This window comes from Felis catus, chromosome C2 (assembly GCF_018350175.1).
Source record: "Felis catus isolate Fca126 chromosome C2, F.catus_Fca126_mat1.0, whole genome shotgun sequence".
Classification (NCBI taxonomy): Eukaryota; Metazoa; Chordata; class Mammalia; order Carnivora; family Felidae; genus Felis; species Felis catus.
In genome coordinates, this window is record NC_058376.1 from 72,270,373 (window position 1) to 72,296,441 (window position 26,069).

The 26,069-nt window shown below is 38.2% G+C and overlaps 1 protein-coding gene and 1 pseudogene across 1 annotated transcript in view; both read left to right on the forward strand.

Moving 5' to 3' along the window:
* The window catches only part of PAK2 (p21 (RAC1) activated kinase 2), a 90,874-nt gene that overhangs the window by 33,248 nt on the left and 31,557 nt on the right, over window positions 1–26,069 (forward strand). The window contains exon 2 of the mRNA XM_003991756.6: window positions 7,364–7,571. Within this exon, the coding sequence (XP_003991805.2) occupies window positions 7,385–7,571 (187 nt within the window). The 5' untranslated portion in view covers window positions 7,364–7,384. The remainder of the gene's footprint in view (window positions 1–7,363; window positions 7,572–26,069) is intronic.
* LOC109503495 lies at window positions 7,579–9,441 on the forward strand (annotated as a pseudogene).

Consider the following 26,069-nt stretch of genomic DNA (forward strand, 5'->3'; position numbering starts at 1 on the left):
GCTGACTTGGTGGAACTTGTGACTCTTGATTTCGTGATTGTGAGTTCAAGCCCCACGTTGGGTGTAGAGATGACATAAAAAAATCATACAGTCTTAAAAAAAATCTTTACACCCAACGTGGGGCTCAAATTTGCAACCTGGAGATCAAAAGTCCTATGCTCCACTGACTTAGCCAGCCAGATACCCGAGAGTGATCCAGTATATTAACATGATTAAGAAAAAAACAACAACATGAAATTGAGTTGTTACTGACCTTGAATTCTGGTCTTAGTTTGTTAGTAATTAAATTCAGCCTACTTATTTTGGGGGGTGTTGGTCCTTCGCATACGAAATAAGAAAGAGGGGCGCCTGGGTGGCTCAGTCCGTTAAGCGTCCAACTTCGGCTCAGGTCATGATCTCGCACTCTGTGAGTTCGAGCCCCGCATCAGGCTCTGTGCTGACAGCTCAGAGCCTGGAGCCTGCTTCGGATTGTGTGTCTCCCTCTCTCTCTGGCTCTCCCCCCATTCATGCTCTGTCTCTCTCTGTCTCAAAAATCAATAAACGTTAAAAAAAAAAAAAAAAGAAAGAAAGATGGACCAGGTAAATTCTAATCCAGCTTTATTACTCTCTGAATTAGTTTTCCTGTGTAACTTGTATTCAGAGGATGTGAGGGGCCTGTGTGGAGGTGGGGGGCGGGGGTCAGTCTTGTTCAGAGGATTTGAAGGATCATTTTGAACAAGGATAGACAGGAATGATCTTACATAGGAAATAATTCTTGCTGAACATTGAAAGATTTGGTTAGATACAGAAAATACTGAAGAAAGTTTAAGAATGGAGAAATTTATACACAAAGATGAGTTAGGCCAGAAAATTCTTTGGTGTATTTGGGTAAAATGAGGCATATGATTTATGTGGTGCATTCATGATACCAGATCAATTCAGTAGTAAATGTCCCTAAATATCAGAGTTTAGTCCTCAGTCTGTTGCTTATGCGTAGCTCTAAGTAAAACCTGAATGCATGGAAACTCTTTAGGAAGCTGGTTAAAGCTTCTAACCTCTTCCTCTGAGCAGCAGTTGAAGACATAGATACTGGTTAGAGAAATCTTGAGATGAAGTGATGAAGTCCTCAGCTAAGCTGATGTCATAGTATCAAGGATTGTCATGCTTGTATTTACTAAGATCTAATCACTTATGAGGCATATTACTTAGAATTGTTGCTGTCATATTTGTCATCTTGAGTAATTTCATTAAGGATATCTGTGACCCATACGTTTAATGTTAAATTTGGGGGGTTATTTAGACATGTGTTGCCTGTAAGGTAATAACATCATGTTAATTGGGATTTCCTTGAGATAGCTAATTCAACGTTACCTGTAATGTATAATCACCAAGAAGAATGTTGTGAAACAAATAATCTATTAGCTCCTCTTTAGTTCTATTGGACTGAATGTATGCAGCAAATTAAAAAGCTACTGTGCAGTATATTAAAATAGAGCAGTAAAGAAAAGTTTTTGGGTGAACAAAGTACTGTATATGGAAAGGATTTGAAAGAATGAATAAATATGTGTCTTTTGCCACCTCAGTAAAACAATAATTGGCGTATGAGGGTGAAGTGTAGAGCTGGGATATACTTTAAAGCAGCAGTTCTCAGTGTGGTGTGTGGTACCACTGGGGTTTATGAAGTCAAAACCTATTTTCATAATAATACTAAGATACTCTTTGCCTTTCATACTGTTGACACTTGCAGTGCTGGCAGGTAAAACAGCCTATATTTTGGCACAAATTGAGGCAGTGGCCATACACTTGGAGGGGTTTTTTTTTTTTTTTTTCTTTAAAACCAGTTTCACTTAAGAATGTACTTCGCGTTTGCAACTACGTAGGATGAACTGGAGGATATTATGCTAAGTGAAATTAGAGAAAGACAAATATATGACTTCACTCATGTGGAATTTAAGATACAAAACAGATGAACATAAGGGAAGGGAAGCAAAAATAATATAAAAACAGGGAGGGCGACAAAACATAGGAGACTCTTAAATAGAGAACAAACAGGGTTGCTGGAAGGGTTGTGGGTGGGGGGATGGGCTAAATGGGTAAGGGGCATTAAGGAGGACACTTGTTGGGATGAGCACTGGCTGTTATACACAGGGGATGAATCACTGGAATCTACTCCTGAAATCATTATTGCGCACTACACGCTAACTAACTTCGATGTAAACTTATAGATAGATAGATAAAATTTTTAAAAAATGTACTTCATGAAATCAATAAAATGTTTAATTTTGTTGTATCTCATTTTTTATTTTTTTAAAAAGTTTTTTTTAACTTTTATTCATTTTTGAGAGACAGAGACAGAGCATGAGCTGGGGAGGGGCAGAGAGAGAGAGAGGCACAGCATCCAAAGCAGGCTCCAGGCTCCAAGCTGTCAGCACAGAGTCCAATGCGGGTCTCAAACCCACAAACCGTGAGATCATGACCTGAGCTGAAGTCGGCGCTTAACCGACTGAGCCACCCAGGTGCCCCTCTCTTATTTTATTTTTGTTTTTGTTTTTGTTTTTATCTGGGGAAGGGGGGCAGGAATCTCAAGCAGGCCCCACGCTCAGCATGGAGCCTGCCCCATGGGCTTGATCTCATGACCGTGAGATCATGACCTGGGCTGAAATCAAGAGTCAGAGGCTTAACTGAGCCACCCAAGCACCCCTGTATCTTTAATTTTAAGTTCACTTTTTAAGTATTTTATGTAGCGGGGTGCCTGGGTGGCTCAGTAGGTTAAGCGTCCGACTTTGGCTCAGGTCATGATTTCATGGTTCTTGAGTTCAAGCCCCACATCGGACTCTGTCTCCCTCTCTCTCTGCTCCTCCCCCACTCGTGCTCTGTCTCTCAAAAATAAATCATTAAAAAAAATTTTTTTTTAATTTGAGATATTCACATAGCTGAAACTTACCATTTTAAACTGTACAATTAAGTGGTTTTAAGATATTAAAAAGGTTGTGCAATGTCTGATGTCTAATTCCAGAACATTTTCATGAAATGGCGTTCAGAAAGAAACGCCATACCCATTAGTAGTCACATCCCATTCCGTTCACCTCTTAGTGACCACTAATCACCTGCTGTCTTTGTGGAAATATTTGCATGTTCTTGACATTTCATATAAATGGTATCATACAGTATGTGGTCTTCTTGTGTCTTTCTTTTTCCACTTATGTTTTAAAGGTCCAGCCACGTTGTAGCCGGTATTAGTACTTCACTCCTTTCCGTGGCCAAATATTCCATTGTATAGATATGCTACATTCTATCTGTCCATTTGTTGATGGATATTTTGGGTGTTTTTTTTTTTAATCTTTTGGCTATTATGAATAATGCTATGAACATTCATATGCAACTTATTTGTGGACATATGTTGTCAGTTCTCTTAGGTATATACTGGGAGTGGAATTGCTAGGTCATATTGTAGATAATTCTATAACTTTTAAAGGAACTTATTACATAATTCATTTTGAAATAGACTTTTTATTGTGGAATAATTTCAGATTTGCAGAGATAGTAGATTTCCTGTATAGCTATCACCTGTCTTCTAATGTTAACACAAACCCTAAAATGTCTGTCAAAGCAAAGAAGCCAACATTGGTACATTACTGTTAACTAAATTCTAGGTTTTATTGGTATTTCCACCAGTTTTTCCACTAATGTCCTTTTTTTGTTACAGAATATAACATTGTCATGTCTCTTTAGACTCCTCTGCTCTGTGAACAATTTCTCAGTTTTTCTTTGTTTTTCATGTCTTTGATAGTTTTTTTTTAATTTTTATTTTTTTAATGTTTATAATGAGAGAGAGAGAGAGAGACAGAGTACAAGCAGGGGTGGGGCAGAGAGAGAGGGAGACACAGAGAATCTGAAGCAGGTTCTAGGTTCCAAGCTGTCACCACAGAGCCTGATGTGGGGCTGGAACCACAAACCACGAGATCGTGACCTATGCCAAAGTTGGATGCTTAACCAACTGAGCCACCCTGGTGCCCCTTTAAGGAGTATTGGTCAGGAATTTTTGTAGAATGTCCCTCAGTTTGGGTTTATCTGATGTTTTTCCCATAGTTAGACTGGGGTTATGGAATGTGAGGAAGAATACCATAGAGGTAAAGTAGGTTTCTCATCACATTCAATCAGGTGGTGAGTGACGTCAGCATAACTTATTACTGGAGATGTTAACCTTGATCACTTGGTTAATGCAGTGTTTGCCACATTTTTCCACCATGAAGTTATTTTTCCCTTTCCATACTCTTGGAAATGAGTCACTAGATCCAGTATATATTCAAGTGGGGAAGGAAGTTAAGTTTCAACTCCTAGGAGGGGATGTAGCTACAATTATTATTTGGAATTCTTTTATAAGGAAGATTTGGCACCCCACCATTTTATTTATTCATTTGTACTGATATGAACTGTATATATTTATTTTTTACTTTGGGTTAAATATAATGCTACTTTATTTTTCTGCTCCATTCATTCCAGTATTGGCTTTTGGGAACTCTTTCCTGTGTCCTTATCCTTTTTAAGTACTTCTTTACCTTCTGACAATATAAGATACTCTAGGCTCATCCTTATTTCCCCTGTCCCAGGCCTAGAACCAGCCATTTCTTCAAGGATCCCTGACTACAGTTAAGTAATTTAATTTGCCCAAGGTCACACACTTAAATAAATGGTGAAACCAGGATTCTGACTGAGGGAATCTGATTCCTCAACCCATGCTTTTAATCATAACTTTGGACAGCATGCAGCTGAAGGTGCACTGGCAGTTTCTAGTCATGTTCTATCTGTGAACCAGTCTTTTTTTTTTTTTTTTAAGTTTTTTTTTTTTTTTTTTTTTAATTTTACTCATTTTTGAGAGAGCATAAGCAAGGGTGGGACAGAGAGAGAGGGAGACACAGAATCTGAAGCAGGCTCCAGGCTAAGCAGGCTCCAGGCTCTGAGCTGTCAGCACAGAGCCCGATGCGGGGCTCAAACTCATGAACCATGAGATCATGACTTGAGCTGAAGTCGGACGCTTACTTAATCGACTGAACCACCCAGGCCCCCCAAGTCTGTGAGCCAGTCTTAAGGATACAGTTGATAGTCATCTCACCCTAAATAATTATTAAGCCCTGTTTTATATTGATTTTTTTTTTTTAACCACAGCTGTGATGGTTGTAATCAAGCTAAAAATTACTTGTTAGGCACAATTAACTACTGTTAATATTTTGGTACATTTCTTTCTTTAAATGCATGCAAATGTATTTTGAGATTTTGTTATATTATCCTAATTTTTAAATATGCACAAATATGAAGCATTTACAGTGTAACCAGAATCTGAATGTGCCATGTCTGTTTTAAGTGGTGATTAAGATGAAAGTGCTATAGAGTCATTCTGTTTTGCCTTGATGTTATGGTCACATAAGAGATAAACATCTGTCTTGATTTATCAGGTTCTCAAGTAATCCTCCAAGTGTTGTTCCTAAGCCTATCTTTCTTCCATTTCTAGCAACAGATAAGTCCTCTCTTGTGATGCACACCTGACAGTCCACGCTTAACAGCTAGTTGCATCTCACTCCAAAGCAGAACAAACCCCACATGTTGTGATCACTTGGTTTGGAAGAATCATCTGACTAGGTCATCTGCGTGACATTCTTAGATTCCACCCCCATTTCTTCTTTTGACCACCAATATTAATTTCAATTCAGGAAGTCTTTCTCACACACACAGATCTTTTTTTACTCTCTTCTCCCTGCCATTCTCTAGCTAGTTATCCCCAGAAAAGTTTATTTTCCCCCTTTACAGTCTCTCCTTCTTCCTCTTTTGTAGGCTGAAAAGTAATTGTCATTATGGAAGACAAAATACACAGTGGTTTTGGGGATGCCTGGGTGTCTCAGTTGGTTAAGCGTCCAGACTCTTGATTTCCACTCAGGTCATGATCTCACAGTGTCTTTCTTGAGTTTGAACCCTACATTGCGTTCTGTGCTGACTCTGCAAAGCCTGCTTGGGATTCCCTCTCCCTCTCCCTCCCTCCCTCCCTCTCCCTCTCCCTCCCTCTCTCTCTCTCTCTCTCTCTCTCTCTCTCTCTCTCTCTCTCTCTCTCGCCCCCCCTCCCCTACTCACGCTCTCTCTCTCAAAATAAATAAACTTAAAAAAATTAAACTATTCTCTCTCTCTCTCTCTCTGCCTGCCCCTCTACTCCACTTGTGTGTGTGCTATCTCTCTCAAATAAAAGAAAATTTTTAGTCATTTTTAATTTTATTTAACTATAGTTGGTATTCTTTACATTGTATATATACAAAATTTTATTCACTTAAATGCAATAAGTAGCTATAATAAAATCAGGATCTAATTACCAATTGAAATCTTGTTTAGTGAGGAGATGTGTTGTTTCCTAATATATACTTTTGTATCAGACCTCATCTGGAAGTTAGGCATACCCTCCCCTTTACTGCTGACTTTAAATGTGTATAATCTACTTTTTGTAAAAGGACTAAAATACATAAATATATATGTAAATATGTATGTAAGTAAGGTTTATGTGATATTAATGTTTATATATATAAACAAGGTTGACGTTTTCTACTGAATTAATCATGTGGATTAAGAGGGGTTACTTGACTGCCTGGACAGGGCATCACATGATGACAGAAACTTGAGATTTGGCCATACTCTGGTTTTGAGCCAAAATCTAGATTTACTTTTGAACTAGATCAAGTTCTATGGAACTGTCTGCAAAGCTTGCAAGAGACTAACACATGTACTTAGAACGTCACATTTTCAAAGAAACCATATATTACATCAGTGGCACATTCTCATCCTTTAGGAGAGTTTATATGAAGGCTAAGTTGTAATCACAAGGCTAGGGAAGCATGGACTCAGATTCTTTGTTAGGAGTGGTGTTGGTTGATATATTTAATAGCAAGCATTCTATCTTTGCTACAGAAATGGACCTGTCAGGCACCTATCCTTTGGCTGGTTAGAACATAATCTTCCTCTTTGGAATTCTCTTTTTTTAAGACTCCATGTTGTCTGTCTTTTCATTGGAATATTTACTCTTAGAATCAACTGATTAGGTGAATATCTTTTGATACGTTATTATCATCATGCTTTCCCAAAACTTACCCTAGTCCTCTTAACTGGACATAGCTTTTCAAACATTCTCTCAGCTAACCATTTACCACCTTTGTTACGGGAGATTACCTATATTAATAACCAGTTTCGTCTCTTATTCATTGAATTTTATAAATTTTTCAAACTTCTCTCTAAATGGATAACATTTTCTAATTCACAGTTGAAAAGAGGACAATTATTACTGTTTCTGCTTGTCTGTACTATTTTTTACTTTGTTATTGACTGTATGATTTTTGCCTATCTATTTCAGGCCACATCATAATTCCGAATCATGTCTGATAACGGAGAACTGGAAGACAAGCCTCCAGCACCTCCTGTGCGAATGAGCAGTACCATTTTTAGCAGTGGAGGCAAAGACCCTTTGTCAGCCAATCACAGTTTGAAACCTTTGCCCTCTGTTCCAGAGGAAAAAAAGCCCAGGAATAAAATCATCTCTATATTCTCAGGCACAGAGAAAGGTAAATAGCTATTGTGGCTTCAAGAGTCTCGGTTATTATTATTATTATTTTTTTTAATGTTTATTTTTGAGAGAGAGAGAGAGTGTTGGGGGATTAGGCAGAGAGAGAGAGGGAAACAGAGAATCCAAAGCAGGCTCTGAGCCCAACATGGTGTTTAAACCCATGAACTGTGAGATCCTGACCTGAGCTGACATCAGATGCTCAACCAACTAAGCCACCCAGGTGCCCCATGAGTCTCAGTTGTATTTTATGTTACCAATTTTGATATTTTTTCTCAATTATGATCTCTTTTTAATTAAATTATAATAATTGATATTTTATGGTGAGAACAATAACAGATCTAAGAAAACAATTGATGGTGGTATATAGGCACTATTAGAAAGGCTAGTTTCTCTTAACCTCTGATAATAAAGAATAAAACTAAGTTTTTACTCGTATACTTGGTATATCAAATGAATTTCTCTAATCCTCTCCTTCATTTGCTAAGACATGAGCTTCCCAACGTGAATGAGATTTGGAGATTTGAGAAAGAACTCATTGAGAGAGTTTGTGATTTTTCAGTAGTAGTAATACTTAGTACTATTTTTTAATCTTGTATTCTGTTAATGCCCTCCAAGGCAGCACTCCGTGATTAGTAAATTAATGTGTCTTCTACAAACATGAGTCTGGTCCAAGGTTTGTCAGTCTCAGTAAGATTGACATTTGGGGGCCAAATAACTTTGATGCAGGGATTGATCTTGTGCATTATAGAACATCCTATAAGCCATTCCTAGCTTTTACCAACTAGATGTCAGTAGCACCTCCCACCCAGCTATGACAACTAAAAATGTCTCCAGACATTGCTACATATCCTCTGTGGAGCAAAATCACCTCCAGTTAACAACCACTGGCCTAGTCACACAAGCTGGAATAAAAACTATAAATAGTCGTCTCCTATAAATTGAAGTCACTAAATTTGTTTTGGTGCCAAGCCTCAGGAAAGAACTTGTGGTTTTCAGAGCTTTTTGGATTTTAGAATTAGATAGGCATTATGGACTGGTAATGGGTTTTAGAGTAAGAATTAGGGATTAGTTTATTTAATTACATTAAGCATGGATATATGGCTCTGATAGCTAATAATAGATATAAGTGTAGATAAGGATATATTTCCACTCATAGATAGCCAAGTTAACATGGTGAAGGAAACCCAAATGGAAGAGGAGTAGTGCTTTATATATAATAATAAATATACAGGGCCTGTTGGCGTGGCCATGGCAGGTTTGCTGAAGAAGACCACTGGCCTTGTGGTTTTGGCTTTGTGTAAGTCCACACAAGAGGCTAAGAATATTGTACACAACGATTCTTGATGTTCTTGAGCAAATTCCTAAAAATGCAGCAATAGAAAGTATACAGAACAGATTACAAATGAGAAGTTGAGTATGGTTAAAGTGTAACCAGATGTTAAGAAATTAGAAGACCAACTTCAGGGTGGCCAACCAGAAGAGGTGATTCTTCAGGCTGAAAATGAACTAAGTCTGGCAAGAAAAATGATACAGTGGAAACTATGGGAGCTTTTAGTGGAAGAGCCTCCTGCCAACCAATGGAAATGGCCAATATAATCATCATTAAATGACTGTTGTGTTGATGGGGAGCTAATACAATTAAATTTTCTGTTATATTAATGTTTCCATATTATTGACATCTTAAAATCAAGAAAACATACAGGACATATTTAGGAGACTTGTTAAAATTGATGACTATGGTAATAGGGATTTGTGACTCCATTTTTTTAAAATTTTTTTTTTTTTCAACGTTTATTTATTTTTGGGACAGAGAGAGGCAGAGCATGAACGGGGGAGGGGCAGAGAGAGAGGGAGACACAGAATCGGAAACAGGCTCCAGGCTCTGAGCCATCAGCCCAGAGCCCGACGCGGGGCTCGAACTCACGGACCGCGAGATCGTGACCTGGCTGAAGTTGGACGCTTAACCGACTGCGCCACCCAGGCGCCCCTGTGACTCCATTTTTTATGTAAAGCATTCACTTGAGTTATTTCAAAGATGTTTTGGGGGGGGGGTTGTTATTTATTTTTTTTAACAGGTTAACAGATTTGAAAGTTAATTGGAAAAATTCCTATAGATTTTCAGTGCAGAGGTCATAATCAAAATGTGAAGTCATTTTAGTGTTTTTATATCATTTAATGTTTTTTATCCTGAAAAAAACAGGAAAGGAATTTAATTATTATTTTTTAGACAGATTTATAGGTCACTGAGGTGAAGTAGTAAGAGTAAAAACCATCAAATGATAAGGTGAAGAAATTGATTTGGTATTTCAAAGAAAAATTTCTTATTTGCAGTGGTAATTGGAAAAACTTTTCCTTTTGTCTCATTTAAAGAAGTTAGCTTTCTGTTCCTTAGCCTTTAGCTTTCTTGATCAACCAAAGTACATCAGGATAGAGACTGAATTTATGTAAAAGAAGAGACAGCAAAAGTTTAAAATTTATCTGATATGGTGGATAGGCTTATATTCAGAACATCTTTGTCATAGGGTTGTAACTTCAAAGTAGAATGACTGGTAGTTTTCACTAAGTTTCGAGTATGAGTGCAGTTGGGTATAAAAGCGAAGATAAATACTATTCAAGGAAAGAAACAGTTGGCGTAAATTACTTTTCATGTGTCCTCACCCTTCCTCCCTAGACCCTGTCATTTCTAAATACTTAAACTTGATATTTTTTAACTTCAAAGATAGTACTTTTGTGTGTGTTTGTATGCATGTGTGTGTGTGTTGCTATCCCTTATTGCAAAGCAAAATCCAGAATTTTCAGAATGAGAGAGTTGTGTTTTTTTCCAATATATTTCTCCCCTTACAGAGCTGTAAATTGAATGGTAACTGAATATTAAATGAAAAAATAATATACATTTTACTTGAGAGTTAAGAATACATAATCAATGAAAATTTACATAGATTGAAATGTACAGAAATTAACTGTGCAGTTTGACCAGTGGGTACACCTGTGAAAGCCATAATCGTTACATCACCATATCACATTATACACCATTTTTATCTCCCCAGCCTAGAACTTTACATAACCCAGCCTAGAATTTTATCAGTACCTCTGAAGCCCCCATCTGCCACACCCAATCTCTCTTTTCTCCACCTCCCACCAATATCTACCATCTTGAATTATGCAGTTTTTTTCCCTTGCTTTTTATTATAGTTTTACAACATAATATCTCCAAACAACGTATGGTTTAAGCTTGCCTATTTGGGAACATTTTATAAATGGAATCATAATGTATGCATTTTTCCAGGACTTACATTTTACATTTTTCACTCAACTTTTGAGCTTTTGAGATGCATTTTGGTATACATAGCTATAGTTCATTTTCACTGCTGATGTTGTTATATGCAGCTGTGTTTTGTTCATTTTCACAGATGTATACTAGTACACTGTATAAATATATGGCAATTTAGTTAGCTGGTCTCCTATCAAAAGACATCTGGGTTGTTTTCATGAACAGTGCTGCTCTATGGGTAATCTTGAGGGCATGTGCAAGTATTTCTCTATGGCAGTGCTTATTAAGCATCAGGTGACCCATTAGTTTAGTTCTTGATTCTCATTGCTTATTAGAATCTCTTTTTGGGGGGGGGGGAGGGACTTTAAAAAATAAATCTATGTCCAAGCTCCATCTCAGACCAATTGAATCAGTCTTCAGGGGCTTACCTGGGCATCAGTTTTGTTCTTGTTTTTAATTTTTTAAATACCTCTAGTGAATCTAATGTGTATCCAATGTCAAGAACCACTGCATTAGTGTCTTGTGAAATCTATATAGTAGGTATAATGTTAAATGAAATAGAAATAATCAGAGTATGTCGCACACTGTGCAAGAGTTGTGTCATGGGGGCATCTGGGTGGCTCAGTCAGTTGAGTGTCTCTCTCTCTCTCTCTCTCTCTTTTTTTTTTTTTTTTTAATATTTATTTTCAAGAGAGAGAGTGACAGAGCACGAGAAGGGCTGGATCAGAGAAAGAGGGAGACACAGAATCTGAAGCAGGCTCCAGGCTCTGAGCTGTTAGCACAGAGCCCAACCTGGGGCTTGAACTCATGAACCATGAGGTCGTGACCTGATGAAGTCAGAGGCTTAACCAACTGAGCTGCTCAGCTGCCCCTAGCATCTTACTCTTGATTTAGGCTCAAGACATGACCCTAGGGTCATGGGATGAAGTCCCAAATTGGGCTCCGTGCTGAATGTGGAAACTGCCTGGGATATTCTCTTTTTCTCCCTCTCTCAAAAAGAAAAAAGAAAAAAAATGTTTCTTTCATGAATTCATGAAACTTTTGTTTCAGTTATGTATTAGGTCAGAATGTAAACGTATTGATGTGGGTCTTGGCCAAAGATTTAAAAGTTGCTCTGAGATGTATACTTGGGAGTAAAATTGTAGGGTTACAGGGTATTCCCATGTTTGTCTTGAGTAGGTTTGTCAGATTGTTTTCTGAAGTCTTTTTAGTGTTCATTCTTACCCACAGAACATGTATGTTTGCTGAACATCCTTGCAAATTCCTGTTTTACAGGACTTGAATTTTTGCCACCTTGGGAAGTATGAGATAATATCTCATTGTGGGTTTAATTTCCATTTCCCTGAAGACTTGGGAAATTATTTTTTCATATGTTAATTTACCAGTTATTTGTGTTTTCTGTTCCATCTATTCCTCAGTCCATTTTTCTGTGGAGTTGCTTTTTCCTTCTTTATTAATAAACATTTCTTATTGTCTATATACTAATCCTTTGTCAGCTAAATGTTATTAAATATAGTTTTCCAAGTGGTGATTTGCCTTTTCACCCTCTCAGTGATATCTTTTGTTGAATAGAAGTTACTAATTTTGGTGTAGTTAAATCGATCAATCCCTTTATCAAATATGAGCTTTTTGTGTTTTAAGATTTAAATCTTTGCCAAACTATGGGTCAAAGATGTTTTCTTATATTTTTCTAAAGGTTTAACAGTATGCCTTTTATAATTTAAACCTTTGAACTGTCTGGATTTGGTTTTTGTGTATGTATAAAGAGAGATCCATTTTCACTTTTTTTGAACCAGTGTTCCCAACCTTTCATTGAAACTTTTGTCATTTCCCCACTGACCTGCCATACTAGCCCTTATCTGTCAGGTTTCCAGGTATGCCAGGGTCTGTTTCTCTATTGTCTACTTTATTGCATTGGCTTATTTGTACCTGAGCTAATACTGTACTGTCTTAATCATTATAGCTTATAATTCTTAATACCTGAGAGAGCAAACCTGCTACCAGGTTCTTCTTTATGATCTTTTGTCCTTTTGCTCTTCTCTTTAAATTTTAGAATTTGTTTATCACGTACTTTAAAAAAAAAAAAAGAACAAAACAACCAGGGGCGCCTGGGTGGCTCCATCGGTTGAGTGTCTGACTTTGGCTCAGGTCATGATCTCACTGCTTATGGGTTCGAGCCCTGCGTCAGGCTCTGTGCTGACAGCTCAGAGCCTGGAGCCTGCTTCGGATTCTGTGTCCCAGTCTCTCTCTCTGTGCCCCTCCCTCGCTCATGCTCTGTCTCTCTCTCACGAATAAATAAAACATTAAAAAAATTTTTTTTAAAAAACAACCTGCTGATGTTTTCGTTAGATTTGCATTGAATTTGTAGAGTGAGATGGGAAGAATTGCATTCAGCTTTATTGTTAAGTAAGAGTAGAGCTCCTGCAGTCTCTGTGTAGCCTAGTTGTAGAGAGAGAAGGAGAAAGAAAGATGGAATGTTTGGAGGGTAGGGTGCTCCTTAATTCTTCTCATTCTCTGGGGTTCTTCCCTCCCTTTCCAACCCAGCCTCCCTGCACTTTTGTTTCTTCCTAGTTGTCACCTCCTACATTAGTGTGACCTGAAACTTTGAGGGTTAGGAAGAAGGGAGAACCCTGTGTGTGTGTGTGTGTGTGTGTGTGTGTGTGTGTGTGTGCGCGCGCGCACGCATAATCATGCTTCTATGAACACAGAGATCTTACTGCTTAACTAATCCCGACATTTCTGAACTGGCATTCTCCTGCCTACATCCTGAGTGGCTGTTTCTCTCCCATAGTTTTATCTGAATTGCTTTTCATCTTTAGGCATTCCTCACTGATTTTGTTCCATGATAAATAAAGAGATTTGACCAGGAAGGGGAGGGCTACAGTATGTGGTTAGTCTTGAAAACAGAGTCTAGAAGGGAAAAATTGTATTTTTATTTTAAAAAATCATAATTACTGTAAGATTTTTGCCATCTCTAATGTCCTAATCTAGAAGTACTCATTTTATTCATTTACATCCCTCATTGGTGTCCTTACTAATAGGCAGCTAATGTTTTCATTAAAAAAAACAAAACAAAACCCTGGCCTGTTCTCAGTGATTCATTATTGGTTAATCAGTGTCACTGGAAGAGTTAAGAAAATTAGAAATTCTACTTTTTGCTACTTTTTTTTTTTTTCTAAAATGTTTACTCCTTTTTGAGAGGGGGAGAGCCCATGCAAGTGGAGGAGGGTGGGAAACAGAGGATCTGAAGCGACAGCAGCAAGCCCAGTGTGGGACTCGAACTCACGAACTGTGAGATCATGACCTGATCTGAAGTCAGACGCTCAACTGACTGAGCCACCCCGGCACCCTTAGAAATTATACTTTTTATGACAACTTGATTGAACAGATCTCTTCACATTTTGATACATATCATATGTACCCTGTGAGTCATCAGAGATAGTGATAAGCAAAGCAGATGGTATCCCTGCTCTCATGACATACCAAAAACTGTAACATGAAGTTACAAACTATGAAAGTGGTAATAGGATTAGTATAAGACATCTGTCGTCTCCAGGAAGGCTTCCTAAAGAAGTGACAATAGACCTGAAGAAGACTAAAGAATGAATAAGTGAAAATAATTAGGAAGATGTTGATAGTTAAATGTGTGTTCTGTGCCTAGGAAAGAGTTTCAGACGGATCATAGCATATTCATGGAGCTGAGTACAGTGCAGTATGACTCTAAAGCAAAGAGAGGGAAAGAATTCTAGTATGATGTATGGAAGAAACCACAGACAGCAGAAGCAGCTGAAGAGGTGGGCAAGGAACAGATCATAAAGGGCCTTATATTCCATGCTATAGAGCTCAGATTTTATCCTGTTTCCTAGGGAACCATTACAGAATTTTAAACATGGGAAAGACATGGACACATTTCTGTCTTAAATAGGAGAGACTAGTAGCTGTATAGACAATAAGTTTTGTTGGAGGCCTAAGACTGAAGTTGGAAGCTAGTTAGGAGGATTTTGCAGTAGTCCAGGTGAACAATGGCTTAACAAGTCAGGTAGTTTTGTTAATAAAAATGGCAATGAGCCACTGTCTTGGCTTATTTTGAAAAGCTCTATTCAGTTAGTTAGTGTTGAATGGTATGGTATTTATTAACCAAGGCAGTTTTCTAGTTATTCAGTCTGCATGCACCTTTACTTCTGGACAGTGATGAAGATGATAGAACTGTGAATATCCCTTCTGGTTCAAAAATTGAATTCTAACTTTAACAAGAGTCGCCCATACCCGTCTTCCTATTTGCTAGAGAATACTCTTCTTTGTCATGAAATAAAGTTGGTTTCACTGATTTGAAGTTGTTCTGGGTCAAAGGAACAAAAGGGTAATCACTGATTCAGTTAGAGTAGAAATAGAAGAGTCTCCCTTTTAAGGAGATGGGGGGTGGGGCGGTGTCCAGCCTTATATTCTAGCTCAAATGTAACCTAAAAGGTGGTGGCCTTAAAGAATGTGGCAGTGACATACTTATGACTCTTTTTAAGTACATTCTGTGTAACACATGACTCAGGGGCCCCACCTTTTGGCCGAAAGTTGCTGCTGGCCTGCTTGTTTTGTTCTATAATGACGAAGTTGTGGGTTTTATTTCTGAGAGAAAAGAGTTTCTTTCCCTGATCCATTACTTCCAATCTAGTGATTCAGTTGCTTGGTGGATATCTGTAGATAGAAGATGGTGGGGGGTTTTGGTGGTGGTGGTGGTCCTTGTAGTTCTTGGTTTCCAGAGTTATAAAGGAATGATTCTGTTTATGTAACAATATCCTTCTAGCACATTGTTTGATTTGAAACATGCTTCACTATCTTTTTTTTTTCTTAGATATTTTTTTAAGTCTCTCCTTTCCTTTCCTGAGACAACTAAAATACAGGAAATACATGTATGTATGTATGTGTGTTATATAAAAACAAATGGAATTAAACAGATTTTTAGGGTATTGAGTCATTTCTTTTATAGTGGATTAATGTATGTAAATGTCTTAAGTTCTGCTTGTTTTTATTTCTTTAACTTTTTATTCTGTACTCCTAATACATATGAAACTTTCTTTAATATGTGTCTCTAAACTCAACATTCTCGGGGCGCCTGGGTGGCTCAGTCGGTTGAGCGTCCGACTTCAGCTCAGGTCACGATCTCGCAGTCTGCAAGTTCGAGCCCCGCGTCAGGCTCTGGGCTGATGGCTCGGAGCCTGGAGCCTGCTTCCGATTCTGTGTTTCCCTCTCTCTCTGACCCTCCCCCGTTCATGCTGTGTCTCTCTCTGTCTCAAAAATAAATAAACGTTAAAAAAAAATTTAAAAAAAACCTCAACATTCTCAAATTAAAAAATATGGCTGGGTCTTAGGCACAAATGGAACCAGCAGTCCTCTTCCTACATGTCTTTCATTATTTTGTTTTAGAGAGAGAGTCCAAGCTAGGGAGAGGGGCAGAGGGAGAGAGAGTTTTAAGCAGGCTCCACACATAGCACGGAACCCAATATGAGGCTCAACCCCACAACCCTAGGATCATGACCTGAGCCAAAATCAAGAGTCAGATGCTTCACTGACTGAGCTACTCAGGCACCAGGATTTTTTTTTCTTAAATTTTTTTTTAGTTTATTTATTTATTTTTTGAGAGAGAGAGAGAGAAAGAAAGAGGGGAGGAGGAACGAGCAGAAGAGGGGCAGAGAGAGGGGAGGAGAGTGAGAATCCAGGCAGGCTCCTTACTGTCAGCGCAAAACTTGACATGGGACTCAGTCTCAACAATTCTGAGATCATGACCTGGACGCCTAACCGACTTGGATGCCTGACCAACTGAGCCACCCACGCGACCCTCTAAGCAGATTTTTTTAAAAGAAGAGGAGGGGCACTTGACTGGCTCATTCAGAAGAGCGTGCAACTCTTGATCTTGGGGTTATGAGATAAAGCCTCATATTGATTGTAGAGATTACTTAAAATCTTTTTTTAAAAAGGAGGTTTTAAAAGGAGAAGAAACAAGTACTTTGTAGTACGTGAAATTATGTATTTTGCTGTCATCAATTCAGAGTCATATAAAAAGTAAACTATTGGTTTATAGTTGGTTAATAAATATTTCTTCTGTATTCAGGATACTTAGTTAGAAATCCAGGGACTTCTGAAGAGTCTTCTAAAGAGAAATAGAGGGCATAACCTCAGAATATTCATAGTGTAGTGGAAGATGAGAGGTTTTTGGTTTTGGGGGTTTTTGGGTTTTCTTTTTCTTTTTTTTTTTTTTTAACGTTTATTTTTTTTGAAGGAGAGAGAGAACGTGAGCGGTGGCGGGGCAGAGAGAGAGGGAGACACAGAATCCAAATCAGGCTACAAGCTCTGAGCCATCAGCACAGAGGCCAATGCAGGGCTCGAACCCACGAACTGTGAGATCATGACCTGGGCCAAAGTCAGACGCTTAACCGACTGAGCCACCCAGGCGCTCCGGGGTTTTTCTTTTTAAGTTTATTTATTTTGAAAGAGACAGAGCATGGTGGGGAGGGACAGAGAGAGGGAGAGAGAGAATCCCAAGCAGGCTCCATGTTGTCATTACAGCCCAATGCGGGGCTCCATCTCACAAGTTGCAAGATCATGACCTGAGCCAAAATCAGGATTTGAACACTTAACCAAATGCTTAACTGACTGAGCCAGCCGGATGCCCCAAGAGGTTGTTTATGATAGATGGGGTTGTGCATTTCAGTAAGGAGAGCAAAATATATACTCGGCTTTAACAGTTCCATTTCCCTCTGCTCCTTGCCACATCTAATGTGCCCTGCCCTCTTAATATAGTAAGATCTCAGGCACCTGGGTGGCTCAGTCAGTTAAATATAGTCAGATCTCTTGTAAATAAGTATTCTATATGTCAAGGAGACCTAGAAAGGAGATGGACATTTGAACACAAATCTGTCATCACTAGTCAAAAAAAATATATGTATTTCCTTCTGATGCTAGGTCAGTAGCGTCTTGTAAACAAAGAATAGTATATAGAAACATTCCAATTGTAGATATGCAGACCTATCAGACAACACAACTTTTAACTCTTTTATACTAGAATTTTCTGGTTAACAAAGCAAATTGACCACATCTTGCTGTCCCTCCCCAGACCCAAGTAAAGTGATAGTTAAAAAAATTTTTTTTAATATCATAAGGGCAAAATGAATAGGAGACAGTAGTGTACAAAAGATTTCAATACATATTTGGAAGATGAAAGGGTGGAAAAATGGCAGCTGAGTAAACTGAACAGATGAAGACCTATCCTAAGCATTTGCAGAGGGAACATCTATGAGAAGTGAACCAGTTTTCGTGTAAAAATCTCAGAGGCTTAGAATTTAGAGGCACACATCATGGTGTGGTGGGGTGGGAGAGCTATAATACACAAGTTGAAAATGGGTGGGGGGGAATTAGTGGAAAATCTATGTAGGAGGTGTCAGGCCCCTTAGGACTCCTTCTTTATCCCATTCAGCCAATGAAATGCTATAAGTCCCATCTTCTGGTAGAACAAAAGAACAAACTGATGCTGATATGTATTCAAGGAGAAATTAAACCTCAGAGGCCCCTCATTCTTGTTGGAGGAGTCAGTGAAAGATGTAGCACTAAAATAAGAAAAGCAGATTCAGTGTAACTTAATATAATAAACTTCTTTTCTCTACCCTGCCTCCAGAATACTTAGAGCTTGACTCAAAGCCCTCAGACTAGAGATTAGAAGATTTTTCAAAGTGTAGGTACCCCCCCGTCCCCATCTTTAATGAAAAGGCTGACTTATTTCCCAGTTAACTCTTTTTTTTTTTTTTTTTAATTTTTTTTTTCAACGTTTATTTATTTTTGGGACAGAGAGAGACAGAGCATGATCGGGGGAGGGGGAGAGAGAGAGGGAGACACAGAATCGGAAACAGGCTCCAGGCTCTGAGCCATCAGCCCAGAGCCTGACGCGGGGCTTGAACTCACGGACCGCGAGATCCTGACCTGGCTGAAGTCGGACGCTTAACCGACTGCGCCACCCAGGTGCCCCCCCAGTTAACGTTTTAATACTTTGCTATATGAAGAAAACCAGCCTATACACACAAGTGAACTATATATAATCTTCAAGAAGAAGATAAGTGGCATCCATGAAACAAGGAAAGTATTCTCACAGAAAGATCAGATCAGAGAACAATGAGAAACAATTCTTGGAAAATCAACATTTAAGATTACCAAAACAAACAAAAGATATCAGTAGGTGGAAGATTGGAAGATAGTCAAGAAAATTTTCCCAGATTATTAAAAATGCAAAGATGAGAAAAATATAACAGTTACAAGATCAGACCAAGATGTACTGATGTAACTAATGATGAACAAAGAAAATAAAGTGAAATAATCCAAGAAATAATAGAAAAGTTTTCCCAGATCTGAAGAATATAATTTCCAGACAGAAAGGACGCACCGAGTACCCAGCCCAATGAAAGAATAAAGACCACCTCAAATCATATCATCCTGAAATTTCATAATAACATGGCTAAGACAGCAAAACCTGTTGTATACACAGATGGAGTAACAGTGACCAGATTTACCCCTCCACCTGAAAGAACTGAAATAGAACTGGGGGGGAAATATGCAAAACAGCGGTTTTCATGATATTGTCCATCAAATAATGAAGAAAAGCAATCCCTAAGAGATAGGAAATGATTGAGGTGAGCCCTACAATTGATCCAGCTTACTTCCTGGCAAGAGTTCCCAGGCTGCAGCACAGGGAGGGACAATTAGGTGGTCTCCTAGAGCTAAGAAACAGAGCTGGGAGCTGGGAGATGTCAAGGCAGCTAGTTTGTATACACACACCAGAGAGGGAGAAAGATCTGTAGAGATCCCCCTTGAGTCTTCAGTAGCACATGCATGTGAGATAAGTACCCGGAGGTGGAAAAAGCAGCCACTGGAAATGATGAGAGGAAGTTGTCCTCAGTGCTCACACAGGGCCCAGAATATTTCCTAGTCCCACCATTCAGAATAAGAAACATAGAGAGGTCTTGCCTCAGTAATGGGACAGAATTAACTCTAGATTTAATGTCGCTCCAATTTTGCCTAACAAAACTTTAATTCCTAAAAGGATCAACTCTTTCTAAATTTGTTTCTTTCCTATATAAGTAAACAGCTTAGAATCACCTATGTGTGTCTCAAAACAAAGCTCACCAATATTGATAGGAATACAAAAATATCAGGCACCTACCACGGAAAATTTTTGATGTCTGCCATCCAGTCAATATTTTCCAGGCATGCAAAGACCCATAATGAGTAAAATCAATCCAGAAATGACATAGATGATAGAATTAGTAGGCAAGGACATGGAAATAATTATATTCTATATGTTCAAGAACCCAAAAGAAAGATTCAGCATATTTAGAAGTAGCGATGGAAGATAAAAAAATTTTAGAGATGGAAAATACAAGGGATAAGAATCACAGATTAGGCTTGCAGAAGAAAAGATTAGTGAATTTGTATCTGACTCTTGATTTCAGCTCAGGTCATGATCTCACAGTTCGTGGGTTCAGGCCCCATATCGGGCTCTCTGCTGAGGTTCTTTCTGTCTCCTCTCTGTCTGCCCCTCCCCTGTTCATGTGCACGACTGTGCATGCATGCTGTCTCCCAAAATAAATATTTTTTTTAATAAAATAAAACGAAAGAGGAGAAATCTGAAACAAAAGTGAATAGCTGTGGGATAACTTCATGCAGACCTGATACAAGTGTAATTGAAGTCTCCAAAGAATGGGAGGGGGAAACAAAAAAAAAAGTACTTTTTAAAAAGTGGCTGAAAACTTTACAAATTTAATGAAAATTATAAACCCATAGATTCAAGAAGATAGTGAATTTATGATGAAAACTACACCCTGGCACATAATCAAATTGTTTAAAACCAATAATAAAGAGAAAATCTTAAAAGCTTTCAGACATTGGCTCAATTTTCTATGAACCTAAAACTTCTCTAAAAAATGAAGTCTGTTAAAAAACAAAAAAGCTTACTGTTGTAAGCCGAAAAAATAGCTGCCAGAAAGAAGAGACACACATGTATAGGAACAAAAAATGACAGCGGACTTTATGGAAGTAATGGTGCATCCCAGAAGACATGGGGCAGTATCTTTAAAGTACTGAAGGAAAAAAGTCTGTTAACTTGGAATTCTCTGTCTTGTCAACGTATCTTTCAAAAGTGAAGGGAAACAGGCTTTTTTAAATGTGTAAAGGCTGAAAGAATTGATCACCAGCAGGCCTGCACTGTAAGAAATGTTAAACCAAATCATTCAGGCAGAAGGAAGATGTTGTCAGATGGAAATGTGGATCTGCATAAAGGAATGAAAATCACTGACAATGTTTTTTCTTGTCTAAATCTCTGAAAAAATAATCAAGTGTTTAAGAAACGAAGTACTGATACATTCTATCACAGATCAACCTCAGAAACTAAGTAAAAGCCATTTACACACATGTTGTGTGGTCCTTTTTCTTTTTTTAAGTTTGTTTCTTTTGAGAGTGACAGAGGCAGCACAAGTAGGGGAAGGGCAGAGAGGGAGACAGAATCCTAGGCAGGCTCCATACTATCAGTGCAGAGCCCATCACAGGGCTCGAACTCAGGAAACTGCTAATTCATGACCTAAGCTGAGCCGAGAGTCAGACGCTTAACCAACTGAGCCACCCAGGTGCCCCCATGTGGTCCTATTTATGAAATGGCCAGAATAGGCAAATGTGTGGTGACCAAGATTAGTGGTTGTGTAGAGCTTGGTAGGGGGAGAGGGATTAATGGGTAGTGATTGCTGATGAGTACAAGGTTTCTTTTAGGGATGATGAAAATGTTCCACGGTTGGATTGCAGTGATGGTTGCACAACTCTATATATAAATAAAACCCAGATTAACTTTATGGCATATAAAGAGTTACCACTTAAAAAACCAACAAAGGAGGGGCTCTGGGTGGCTCAGTCGGTTAAAGTGTCCGGCTCTTGATCTCAGCTCAGGTCTTGACCTCAGCGTTGTGCGTTCAAGCCCCATGATGGGCTCTGCACTGGGTATGAAGCCTATTTAAACAACACAACAACAACAAAGGAGATAAAAGGGAATTATAAAAAATACTTAGTTAATCCAAAAGAAGAAAAAGAGGAAAATGTAAACAAAGAATAGAGACCATTAGAAAACAAATAATAGAATAGTGGGTTTAAACCCAGCTGTATAGATAATCACATTAATTGTAACTGGTCTAGACACCCCAATTTAAAAGCAGAGTTTGTTAGGGGCGCCTGAGTAGCAGTTAAGCATCCAGCTTCAGCTCAGGTCATGATCTCACGGTTCACAAGTTCAAGCCCTGCATCGGGCTCTGTGCTTACAGCTCAGAGCCTGGAGCCTGCTTTGGATTTTTAAAGTATGCTAACGGTGAAAAGAAAACCTGTACTGACTGATGTTAGATAAGGTAGACTATAGAGCAAAAAATACTGCTCTAAATATTTAAGGGATAAGGATAAGAAATAGGTTATTTTATAATGGTATAATGTCAGTTCATCAAGAGGATATAATAGATGTAAACATTTATGCACTTAATAATAGCACTTTGAAATACATGAGGCAAAAACAGATAGAATTTTAAGGAGAAATAGATAAGTACACTTACAGTTGGAGATTCCAGGATACTTTTATCAATAATTGATAGAGCAAATAGATAGAAAAGTACTAAAACTATCAATCACCTTGACCAGCTGACATTTATAGAACACTCCACCCAGCAGAATACATATTCTTTTCTAAGTGAACACAGAACACATCCTGAGATCACATTCTAGGGAGATTTTTAAAACCTAACAATTCAGAAGAATTTAAATCACATGAAGTATATTCTGTGCCCACAATATAATTAAATTAAAAATCAGTAACAGAGAAATTTCTGGAAATATTTCAAAAGTAAAATAAGAACAAAAAAACCCACTTCTAAATAAAGAACTCAAAAGATATTTAGGAAGTATATTAAACAGAATGAAAATTCAAAGCATCAGTATCTGTATGATGCTGCTAAGATAATACTTAGAGGAAAAGTTATGCCACTAAACACCCATATGAGAAAAGAAAAAGATTTCAAATAAACGACTTAAGCAAAGCTGTCTTAATAAACTAGAAGGGAAGAGTGAGTGAGATCCAAAGTAGTAGAAGAAAAGAAGTAACAAAAATTAAAGTGGAGATCAATAAAATAGAAAAATCAGTGAAACCACAAGCTGACTTATTGAGAATATCAATTAAATGAATAAACCTCTAGGCAGACATAATGGTGAGTAGGGTGGGGAGAGAAGACAAATTACCAACATTGAGAAAGAAAGAGGTGGCATTTAAAAACAATTTTTTTAATGTTTATTTACTCAGAGAGCAAGTAGGGGGGAAGGGCAGAGAGAGAGAATCCCAAGTAGGTTCTGCACTGTCTGTGCAGAGCTGGATGCAGGGCTCGATCCCATGAACCATGAGATCATGACCTGGGTTGAGACCAAGAGTCAGATGCTCAGCCGACTGAGTTACCCAGGAGCCCTAAGAGGTGGCATTTTTACAGATACTAAAAATGATAGGTAACAAATTCAACATGTTAGATAAAGTGGGTAAATTTCTTGAAAAACGCAAATTTTCAAAATTCATTCAAGAAGAAATGGGTAACCTAAAAACACTATCTCTTAGGAAAATTTAGTTTGTAGTTATTAACTGTCCACAAAGAAAATGTCAGACCCAGATGGCTCCATTGGTGAATTCTACCAAACATTAGGAAGAAATGTCAACATTTCTACATAATCTTCCAGAAAATTGAATGAGAAGGAATACTTCCCAACTTATTTTATGAGACCAGCGTTACTCCGATGCCCCAACCAAAGATATCACAAAAAAGAAAGCGACATACCAATGTTTCTCATTAACATAGATGGAAAATCTTAGCAAGATTTTAGCAATTAGAATCTCACAGTATATGAAAAGCATAATAGTACATACTGTCCAGGTGGATATCATTTCAGGAATGCAGGGTTGGTGCAACATTTGGGAATCAGTCCATGTAATTTATTATATTAACAAAATAAGAAAGACAAAACATGCTCATCTCAGTAGTTACAGAAGAAGCATTTGACAGAATATAATATTTGTTTCTGATAAAAACATTCAGCAAACTTGGAATAGAAGGAAATGCCCTTAACCTGATAAAAAGAGCATCTTTGAAAAACTTACACTAGTGTCAAACTTAATTGTGAAAAAAAAAAAGAATGTTTTTCCTTTAAGACCAACAGTGTACTAGAGGTTGTAGCCAGTGGGGTAAGATAAGAAAAAGAGATGAAAGGATGTCAGAATGAGAAAGAAGTAAACCTTTATTCACCAAAAACATGATTGAATTTTAATATGAAATCCTGTAATAGCTACAAAGCTGTCACTGGAACTAAAAAGTAGACATTGTAAAGTTCCAGGTATAAGCTCTATATCAGGGTTTCTCTGTGCTGTCAATGAACAGTTGAAAACCAAATTTAAGAAGCTGTACCATTTGTGGGGTACCTGGCTGGCTCAGTCACTAAAACATGTGACTCTTGATCTTGGGGTCACAAGTTTGAGCCCCATGTTGGGGATAGAGTTTACTTTAAAAAAAAAATGTGACCTCTGACTAAGTGCTTTTACATAAAGGTGCCTTGGCAGGAGAGAAAGAGTATTTTTCAGTGGTAAAACATACTATCACAGTTAACCAGAAAACCTTTTCAAAGTTCAGTAAGTGCTAGTATCTTGCATTGTAAGAACACTCCTTCACTAACTGGCTTTGCCATTAAAGCCACCAATGCCTGGAGTTATATAATAAATAAATAAAAAGTTGTACTATTGCAATTGCAACAGAAATTTTTAAATACTGAGGCAGAAATCTGACAGAAGCAGTGACATCTATACACTGGTAACAAATATTGCTGAGAGAAGTTAAAGAAGTCCTAAATGAATGGAGAGATTTGCTGTTTTTCATCAATTAAAAGATTCAATATTGTTAAGAAATCAGTTCTCCCTGAATTGATCTGTAGATTCAGTGCAATTCCAATCAAAATCTGAGGAGGATTTTCTGTAGAAATTATCAGGCTCGTCCTAAAATTTGCACGCAGGAATACCTAGGTGGCTCAGATGGTTAAGCCTCTGGCTCTTGATTTTGTCTCCGGTCATGATGCCATGGTTTTGAGATCAGGCTCTGTGTCAGGCTCTGGCTGATAGCTGGGAACCTGCTTGGGATTCTCTCTCTCCCTTTCTGTCTGCCCCTACCCCACTCACACGCATGTGCACTGTGCTGTCTCTTAAAAATAAAAAATAAATAGGGGCGCCTAGGTGGCTCAGTTGGTTGAGTGTCCCACTTGACTTAGGGCGTGATCTCACGGTTGGTGAGTTTGAGCCGCACATCGGGCTCTATGCTGTCAGCACGGAGCCCACTCCAGATCCTCTGTCTCCCTCTATCTCTGCATCTCTCCTGCTTGCTCTCTCTCTCTCAAAAATAAAATAAAACATTTTTTAAAAATGATTATTCCATTATTTTTGAGAGAGAGACAGAGTGCAAGCATGGGGGAGGGGTAGAGGGAGAGGAAGAGAGAATTTAGAGCAGGCTCCAGGCTCCGAGCTGTCAACACAGAACCTGACGCGGGGCTCAAACTCACAGACTGTGAGTTCATGACCTGAGCCGAAGTTGGACGCTCAACCGACTGAGCCACCCAGGCGCCCCTAAAATAAAACATTTTTAAAAAATTTTAAATAGACATTTAAAAACTTAAGTAAAATTTGCATGGAATTGCAAAGGACCTAGAATAGCCAAACAACTTTGAAAAAGGAAAAAGTGGCAAGGCTTATACTATGTAGTTTCAAGTGTTTATTTTTAAACTACAGTAGTCAAGGCAGACTGGTATTGGCATAAAGGTAAAGAGATCATTGCAACAGAGTTGCGCATCTAGAAATAGACTCAGGCATATTTGGATAGTTGATTTTCCACAGTGGTTCAGAATGGCATTGGCCTTCTAAATAGCAACGCTGGAAATTAGAAGAAATTCCAAGGGGGGGGGGAACATTTTCAACCTAAATATATATAGTCAAAAATTATCAAGGGGTAAACTAAGAAGAAGGAAACAGAATAATCCAGAAAATAGATTCTAGCACAGGGTAAAAGTTTAGGAATGTCCTAGGACAATAGCTAGGCCAGAAGCCTAGGCATAAACTGCAGATTAAAGCAGGTTATGAGAGCAAGGCAG